Source organism: Phycodurus eques, chromosome 7, assembly GCF_024500275.1.
Source record: "Phycodurus eques isolate BA_2022a chromosome 7, UOR_Pequ_1.1, whole genome shotgun sequence".
NCBI lineage: Eukaryota > Metazoa > Chordata > Actinopteri > Syngnathiformes > Syngnathidae > Phycodurus > Phycodurus eques.
Window position 1 is genome coordinate 3,762,472 of NC_084531.1, and position 9,843 is coordinate 3,772,314.

The window sequence follows — 9,843 nt, forward strand, 5'->3', positions numbered from 1 at the left end:
CTCTTTTTTATTTTTGTATTTTATTTTTTTTTGTCCTGTTCAGCTGTTAGGTCACGCAGAATGGAAAATCTGTACCCCTTTAATGCCGGAACAGTTTTACTGTATCACAGTGGAGTTGTTAAGCTTCTGCTGTGGTTTCTTAGTATTATAAGAGAGAGAAACAAAGGGGAGAGAGAAACAAAGACAAAGCAATGATTGCAAACAGGATGAGAAAAGTAAATCATTACATTATCTACAACAATCAGAATCAGAATCAGAATCAGAATCATCTTTATTTGCCAAGTATGTCCAAAAAAACACAAGGAATTTGTCTCCAGTAGTTGGAGCCGCTCTTGTACGACAACAGACAGTCAATTGACAGAGAACACTTTTGAGACATAAAGACATTGACAAAAAAACAGTCACTGAGCAATAAAGGGTTGGTAGTTATCCGGTAATGCCAGTACATTATTATTTTTTTATTCTTATGTATTTATTTTTATTTTATTTTATATGAAACATTAAATATGAGTGTTGCATGGGGCTGTTGTGCTACACCCTGTGAGGGAAGGACAGGACAAGATAGAACAGGACAAGGACAGGAGAAGAAGCATGCAGGACCAGGGTCGTGAACCCGGCTGTACAACTGAAGTGTGGTGGGATTAATTATGTAAATGATAAAAGTCTACAGGACGAGAGTATAAATGAGGGGATACACAAGCGATTTGCATATTCATGAGTTATTTGTCGCAGTAAGTGCGTGACCCCACACCCAGTGAAAGAGTCCTAGTGGTGTGTGCCTGCTGATACATGCAAGTGAATTGACACCGTTTTACATGCACAAAGACTGACAGAAGTGTCCTGTAATTGCTGTGGCCGCACCGCAGAGGCTGAGGACCCCACCCAATCAATCGAGGGGCGGGATCGGGCCCAGGGGGTCCACCCGAGAGCAGCCTGGCGGTCGGGACACGTCCTGCACCGAGGCGCCCTGACAACTGGCCACCCAGTGGGGGCCGCATGGACCCAATGCCACCCCCCCCCACCCCCCCTGCAAACACCCCCACCCGCACCCGCCCCCCACCCACCCATAGGAGAGCCATGTGATGAGTATTGATCCTCTCTCACACTGCTTGCAGGAAAGTAGCAGCGAAACCTCGATAGAATAAGTATTTGATTGACATCTAGAGGCGGGACTGTGCAGAGCACCAAGCAACATGCCTACAACGTCTGGAAGCTCAAAGAATGTCTCAAATCTGGACCATTTTGAAGCCTGATTTCACATACTTAGCGATTTTTTTTTTTTTTATATCCACCCATTGATTGTCCAGCTTCTTAACATTACTCTTTTCTGTGTTGTGTCGAATTTACACAACATTTCTGGCCTGTTTTGTGGCACTTTAAAAAGCTTCTCAGTGGCAGCATGCCGGGGATGGATGAGATCTGCTCAGAGTTCTATAATAATATGTAAATTATTATTTTTTATATAATTATTTATGTTGATGGATGAATTCATATGATTACATTCAGTTCAAACTGATCTCCATAAATTTCTGGTCAGTCAGCTGGGATGGGCTCCATCTTATCCTTTGACCCTAAGGGTGTATTCACAGCTGCCACATTTGGACCAAGTGAACCAGAGTTTGTTTCCCGTTTGGTCCATGCCGTTTGTGCAGGTGTGAATACACACAAGCTAATCCTGGTGCGCACCAAACAACTGCTCCGAGACCGACTTGTTGAGGTGGTCTCGGTCCACTTCCAAATGAAGTCAGTGCTGTTCGTTTGTGATGCGGATACAAATTGGCCTCCCTCTGACCCAACAAGTCAATATCCCATAGCTTATAACCGTAGGAACGACAGACGCTGCATGCCAGGTTACTCCGTCCCTTATTACTGGTCCTCTAAACGCTGCTACACAGTTCATTATACAAGGTTCCTATCCTTGTTTCGGACCTAATACTTGACGCCACAAAATATTTTGCAGCTTTAATAAGAGCGCAAATTTGCAGAAAAGAAATGCCGAGTCTATGCTTTGTCCCGCCCTCGAATGTGTGAATGTGCAATGTAAATGCGAACCACACCGAACGAAAAAAAGTCAAGTCCGCTTTTGGTCCAGTCCAAACAAACAGACCAAGGAACTTTCCTGGTGTGAAGAGAATGAGCGAATGACAGAGAATAAGGGGTATACATACACAGAAAATGGAAGGATGGATAGTTTATACATACATAGATCTGGATTATACAGCTGCACAGCTGCAGATGTATACGCCGTAGCAGTGCCTGAGCACTGGATTTATTTTTTTACCTGAAACCTTATAAACATCACTTTAGACATCGTTTCCCTTGAGGAGTTGTATTTGTGCAACCCGGAAAATGCGGAAGATAATGGATAGCTCATAAGCTTTATGATGTTTTAATATTTTATGACAAATGTCAACTTGTTATGGCTATGAAAATAAATCTGAGGAATTAAAAAGAACACCCCAAAATCAACAAACATTTCATCCATCCATTATCCATTCATCATGTCAACTCCACCCTTGCCACGTACAAGCAGATCCTTACCGAGTGCTTGAAAAGCAATAAACCCGACATCATAATACATTATAAAACATTTCAGTGCTCATTGCAAAATTGCTCTTGAAATAATTCTCTTCCACCAGGCAGGGGTATGCATAGTCTGTGGGAGGGTAATGAGGCGAGTATTCAGGAGTGCAGAAGCTCTCCTGCGGGTCGGCCCAGCACTGAGTCAGGCAATAACAGTCCTGGAGGGTGCAGTGCTGGTTGTGGTAGCGCTCTGAGGCGTAGCTAATGAAGTTGCACGCCATCCTGGTGGGCGAGTCGTCGCAGGAGGGAGAGGAAGAGGACGAGAAAGAATCCTGCGGCGAGTAGCTGTGGTGATCCACGGGGCTGCAGAGTTGCAGTGATGCCGGTGAGGAGCGGGGAGCCTAATGGAGATGATTGAAGTTTAGTGAACGCTGAGAGTTCAGCATTCATACCAAATGTTTCTGTGACACAGAAATGCTGATGTGGTAAAATAACATCACGCTGGCGTTGCATCTCCCAAAATCACTTTTAAGGAAACCAAAACAATTGGCATGCTTGTCGAGCCATTAACATTGCAGCATCAAAGAGTCATTTGCAACACTTTAAATGGGTAAATAATTGTAAATAATACCCACATGGGGACTGACCAATAGTATCGATTTGTGAAAAAAATTTAAATTGACCAAATTTGGACAGAAGGTTTTAACCTGAGGCCAGTGTTATGTCTCATTTGGCAAAGTGAGCTATGATTTTTTTAATTTAAAAAAAAAAATGTTTTTTTTACTGCTTTTCTGCAACAATATCAAGGTGGTGTTCAAAACCACAAACAAAATATGATAATTGAAAAGGAAAATGTTGTTTGCAAATATCGCCACTTGTTTCCCCTTTTAAACAGCAATTAAATTAGATTAGACATTGCAATGTACTTTCATATAAGCAAACTTAGCAACGAGACGGTGTATTCCCAGCGACCTTTAAACAGCCTCTCACACACACACACACACACGCACATATATATATATATATATATATATATATATATATATATATATATATATATATATCCATCCATCCATTTTCTGAGCCGCTTCTCCTCACTAGCGCCGCGGGCGTGCTGGACCCTATCCCAGCTGTCATCTGGTAGGAGGCGGGGTACACCCTGAACTGGTTGCCAGCCAATCGCAGGGCACATAGAAGCAAACAACCATTCGCACTCACAGTCATGCCTACGGGCAATTTAGAGTCTCCAATTAATGCATGTTTTTGGGATGTGGGAGGAAACCGGAGTGCCCAGAGAAAACCCATGCAGGCACGGGGAGAACATGCAAACTCCACACAGGCGGGGCCGGGGATTTAACCCGGGTCCTCAGAACTGTGAGGCTGACGCTCTAACCAGTCGGCCACCGCTCTAACCAGTCGTCCACCGTGCCGCCTATATATATATATATATATATATATATATATATATATATATATATATATATATATGTGTATATAAAATTTATTTTATGTATATAAAATTTATTTTATTTTTTTGAAGGAGTCCAAGGTTGTCAGTCATTTTGCAATTATGCTTTTCCTCAGAGGGCCCTTATGACTATGAAAACCACGTCGTCAAATCACCATATTATTTCATATACAGTCCAGGGGTGTCAAACTCAAATTCACAGTGGGCCAAAATAAAAAATTGGTACAAAGTCGCAGGCCAAACTCAATAGTTATTGAAAATTGACTGCGGTTGTGCATGTTTTACCTTCTCCCCAGAGATGTAACGTGAAACCTTATCATATGAAAACAAACTTAAATGAATCTGAACCAACACACGAGCAAAGCGTTCTGGGATTTGTAATATTAGTGGCACATGCGCTATATGCAGGCGGGCCAGCTCTTATACACATTAGATATGGTCTCGTGGGCCGAATATACATCGCTGGTCAGATTTGTTTGACTTAATGTACGTGATATACACAATTGCCCCAGCGACTGATTGTTGCATACTGTTAATAAGGAATTGATTTTGAAATCAGAAGTCATGGAAAAACATATTGTTTACTTGATGTTCAGCAGGTATTTGGTGAAAAAAATGTTTGTAATATCTGTTGTCTATTTAGCAGGAAACATGAAGTAGAAACACTTTAATTGCTTTTAGTGGACCCCTTCAAGCGGTGTAGCGCCCCGTGTCTGGCCCCCAGGCCTTGAGTTTGACACAACTGTTAAAAATGTGACGGTTGCTTTGGGATGCGGCCTTCATTTCCTAAAAAGAAAAACAACTATTGATGTTTTACTTTCCGGAGAACATATCAGTGCCCATATAATGATTTGTGTGCATTTAGTTATGTTTATCTCCAACTGGTAGCCCATTACACGAATCAGTATCAAAGAAGTAGCTCTCACTTTCAAAAAGGTTGGTGACCCCTTCTCTAAATATCATTAGAGGACAAAGAGAGAATTTAGTTTAGCTGAGCAGAAGTGTTCAAACACAATTTTGTTAACTAGTGCACAAAGTAACCCGAGTTTCAAGTCTCCATTTGCTCTGGTCATCAAATAACGGAACTAAATCTAGTTGTTGTAGTCAGAGTGCAAACCTACCAGCCCGTGGCCATAGTGGTCCGAGTCCGAGGCAAGGTCGTGGCTCCAGGGCAGCGGGAAGGACGGAGGGGGAGGCAAAGTGCTTTCGTAGCAATCGTCGCTGTTGCTGTTTGCACTGTAACAGTCGATGGGCACCATCATGTCCCCGATGGAAAAGCTGCCTTCCTGCGCCGGGATGCTGCACCCGATGTCGGGGACCGGGTAGGAGGCGGGGCGCGGCTGGAGGGCTGCACATGTGCCGGGATCCGCAAAGGGGGCGGCGGGGGTTTCCACATAGCTAAATGCTTTTAATTAAAAAAACAAACAACAAGTCAAACTTGCAAGTGGTGAATCAAAAAAAGAAATAGCCCACATTCCAGCGTCAAACAGCCGCTCGGATGAATGGCAAAAAATAATAATAATAATAATAATAATCACTAGGTCCCCCACAACACAATTAAGGCCATCGCACTGGTGGGTGGGGAACCTCTGATCTAAATATAGCCGTGGTTGCCATGCATAGAGTTGTAGATTTGAGTCCTTGGTAATGTGCGTCCAGAGTGCTTTGCCATTGCAGGGGAACTCCAACTTTGCTTGACTCGTTCGATTCTAGGTTGAGCTGTGCATGTAACATAGAAATACTTGTAGGGGGGCGGGCGGGGGGATAAACTGTTCGAAAAAGTAATGATTGTGCAAAGTTGCAATGCTGATGTGGAGACTTACTTGGAAGGGTTGACGCACATAAAGCCGCAGGATCCAAGCAAGCTTGAGATATCTGAATATCAGAGAGAAAACAATATATAAACAAGAGGAATGACACAAACGTGTATTTATTTTACTTAATTTGTGTGTGTGTGTGTGTGTGATAAGTATTGTCAATATTGCGTGTTCCAGTACCTATGTGTGCATGATATTGTTTGGGTGCGTTTTGCTGGAAGGGCACTCAGTCATTTGCATGTTAGGTTTATTGTGTTCTTCCACTGTTGTAGTTTCCAGCCAATAAAGTAGCGTGACTAATATGCGCTGAGGAAAAGAGTGGAATTACCGTTTTCCCTTTTTTACGGTTGGCCTCGCGGGCTCTGTGCCTCTGCAGGAGCTCTTTGACTGTGGTCTTCACCCTCACTCCCTGGTACACCCGCGGCTTATCTGCATTGGGGTGGACGAGTGGGGATGGGGGGGAGGCATGCCACCACTGTTTACCAAACACTGAACTATCATAAACACCTACGACCCTCCCCAAAAGCCCACTTGATTCACTTTTTTTTTATGCAAAGCTTTGCAGTATTCATTTGTTTCTGGCTTATTGTGCGTCCCAATATGAAGATTGAAAAAAAAAACTTGCAACACATACGTATTTTAAGTATACAATGGTATAAGAAATATAAGTAAATCATTTTTGCACGTGTGTTGTTTTTGATTGGCCGAGGTTCGCCAGTTTTGGGGTGCGTAAAAATGCGTAAAAGCGCACAGAATCCCCCCCCCCACACACACACACACACCTCGGCGCATACAGCTTGACTCGGGCGAGCCTCCGCGCTCTTCCCGGGTCAACGCTCCCCCCTTTGCAGCCAAAAGCTTCTTGGAACTTCCGAGCACGGAGCGAGCGAAGGCATTTTCAACTCCAAGCGCGGATTTGCTCGACGCGCTCTTCCGAGCAGCCCACCCAAGCCACACACACACACACACACACACACACACACACAACGCCGGTAAGATGCACAAAATGCGCCACTGCTACATTTAGATTCTCGTGTGTAATGAAGATGACTGAAATTGATTCGCGCTTTGAATGTGTTTGACTAGTTCAGCCCAGGTTGGAAAAGTCGCTCCGCGTTCGCGTCAAATACGACAGGATGAAAAAGCGAAGTGTTCCACTGAGATGGAATCGCGCAGTAAATACGTCGTGAAAAGGCCAAATTCGATAGCAATGTTGCCGTCCGATCGATGACTTGGTGGGAAAGTTCCCGTGCTGCGTGTCGTCAAATGGCTCTCCGATCTCTTCTATTGATTCAAATCGACATTTCTGCGCGGTTTCTCCAAGCAAACACGTGAGTCGATTTAATAAGGCGCTAATCGGACGACCGGCGACGCCATCTGATAAATATTCATACGTCTAAATGCTTCTCCATGATTTGTCTTTAAACGCGGCGAAGCAAAGAGCGGGCCGAAATGAAACGGCAGACACATCCCACTGTAACACGTTCAGCCATAACTGCTTGTTACACAACGGCACGACAACTGTCCGAATGGTTCTCATGGCTGTTGGATAAAATGAAGATCATTGTGCTCGGAAAACGCCAAATCATAATACAAAAATAAAGAAATACACTAAACGCAGCGCTTGATATGATTGGAGCGAACGCAGTCATGAATGATAATGGACTCCACTGATGCACCAAGAAACAGGTGCATGGTTTAAAAATTCAGTTATATCTTCTTTTGTCAACTTGGGAACAATGGTGTCCAATTTTCAACGGACTTAGCTGCTGCGAAGTGAAGGGGGTGGCGGGGGGGGGGGGGGGACACTTGCCCCTCACGCTTGAATTCATATTTTGAATTATCATTTCAAGAGTCACTTCTGTTTTCTTTATTTTGTGTTTAACAGGAGCGAGATAGAGAGACAAGAGAGAAGGGGAAGAAGAAGAAGAAGAAAAAAAAAGCTACAAGTGGATTGGACTCGATAAAAATCCTGGTCGAAACTCACCAGACATGACGACAGAGATGATGAGAAGTTTCCCTCCTCAATGTCCCCTTCTGCCTCAGCACAAATGACCAAGAGCGAAAATTGTGCAAAAGTCTCCAAAAATGCCAACACAAATCTGTTCGAGCTGCGTCAGAGCATACAACAATATTGTAATATAGCTGGGAACATATTAGTTTGGGATTTTCTCCCTCCATGCCTACTATTTAAAACCCCTAGAACTCAATGATTTGACAATGATTTGATTGCGCGTTACTTTCGATTTGAATATTCAGAGGCAAGCGAGTTTTATCCATTTTTCGGCAAAATCCACTAGATTGGCACATTATATATGAATCTTTTTAATATATTATGACTTGATTTTCGATTTTGATCGCAAACAAATGCTATTTTTATTCATTTAGCCACCTTTTTGCCAGATGACAGCAGCACACCCCCTCATTAAGCACTACGGCAACAGTGCTTCTTGTGCGCAACTTAAACGGCGCATCTCCACTTTGAGAGGTGATCCCACATTTACGGGGCTCACCCCACGCGTCGTCGACGCGATCAGACACATTTAGGGCTTTATTATTGAAGAAAAGTGGATAAAAGTGGGACTTGGGTGGGCGTGGCAAAGGGCAGCAGCCATCTTTGGATCCACGGGCCTTCAGCAAGTGCACAAAGAGCAGAACGAAGTCCACCTGTGACGGCTGAAGGGTCCACACTCAAATAGGCTCGTGCATTTCAAACACACATTGATGCTCCTTGATTATTGATACCATACAACTACTTTCACATTCAATTATTCAATAAAAATAAAGCCTTGTTGACGAAATCCACTCCTGTTCCATTCTGTCGCGACTCTCTTTGCTGCTATTAATGATGTGGTTTTGCAAACTAGAACAGAAAAAAAACAATATTTTAGTATCTTATAATATTTATTATTGCATTATGCCAAACTGTAATCGACAATTTCTCCAAATACAGTAAGCAAAGGGCTCACATAGGAAAAACTACCATCGCCGCAAGACCAATATGACGACAGTGACGGTCCCTTGAAGCAATTTTGTCATTTTAATGAAACGTTTACCTTCCTTGTTAATTGGAGTTAGTAGGTGATTATTGTCAGTAGTTGTAATGTATTGCAGAAGAAATCAAAAGGTGTTCACCCATATGCTTAAAAATACTGTTATGATCATTCTATTTATAGAGGTCATTTTTTATAGTCGAATTTAAAAAAAATTGTTGGGTGTTGTTTTTGTTATGTCTTGTATTTTTCCTCATCTATAAACGACCCCTTTCCGGCATTTCACAAATCTAATGTACACTACTGTATTGTACATGCGGGGACGACCTCTCTCACTCCTTAGGCATCCTAATGTTGCCCCCTGCTGGTCAGAATGAGAACGTCGTCAGACAGATTTGCTCTTTTCCCATAAATCCATCCAGTTGGATTTGATAACACATCATCTGCAAATTTATTATGAACGCGGTTTCATATTTTGGACTTCCAGTCGGTTCAAATCACATTTGTAGAACATAGAGAATGTCCAAATATTAGCCTACTTTGGAATTAACATGTCTATTTTACTCATTAGCTTCGGATAAAAATGTAGCGCCAACAACGCTGCTGCAAATACTTCAGTTTGAGGTATTTTCCATTCATTAAGCGCCATGAAATCCAATACTAAAAACATGAAGTCATTGTAGGATTCTCCACGAATCCTTAACTTTTCTCCACCGGCCTCTTTCAGGACTAAAAAAAAAAAAAAGAATTCTATCGAACGACTCGACATGTTGACTAGCTTTGTAGTTTTATAGTCACATTCTGTACTTAGATATGTATTACACATGAATTTACAACATATTTAAAGCCCCCCCCCTCCCCCCAACATACATTTTCATATCATTTGACATTAATCCTCATCGAAAGAAAACCGCTCAGACAGTCACATGCAGAAAAAGAAAAACTGTCGGAGATTACAATGTGTAGTTCATTTGAATAAATCACTAATCTACTTTGATCAAAGTCAATTGAAGATGCTGTAGAGGGAGAGTAAGCAAAGAAA

General features: G+C 42.6%; 1 protein-coding gene across 1 annotated transcript; it reads right to left on the minus strand.

Moving 5' to 3' along the window:
• Window positions 1-253: 253 nt before the first annotated feature.
• Window positions 254-7,153, minus strand: linc.pou2af1 (lnc RNA pou2af1). Its single transcript, XM_061682651.1, has 5 exons — window positions 6,591-7,153; window positions 6,137-6,237; window positions 5,815-5,866; window positions 5,113-5,396; window positions 254-2,924 (listed from the first exon to the last, which is right to left on the minus strand). The coding sequence occupies exons 1-5, from the start codon at window positions 6,598-6,600 to the stop codon at window positions 2,571-2,573; spliced, it is 801 nt and encodes a 266-aa protein (XP_061538635.1). The 5' UTR covers window positions 6,601-7,153; the 3' UTR covers window positions 254-2,570.
• Window positions 7,154-9,843: the final 2,690 nt, after the last annotated feature.

Coding starts and splice junctions, on each gene's coding strand:
- linc.pou2af1 (XM_061682651.1), bottom strand. Junction 5,397..5,814: donor ATGTGCGTCAACCCTTCCAA/GTAAGTCTCCAC, acceptor TTTAATTAAAAG/CATTTAGCTATGTGGAAACC. Junction 2,925..5,112: donor ACCACTATGGCCACGGGCTG/GTAGGTTTGCAC, acceptor CATCTCCATTAG/GCTCCCCGCTCCTCACCGGC.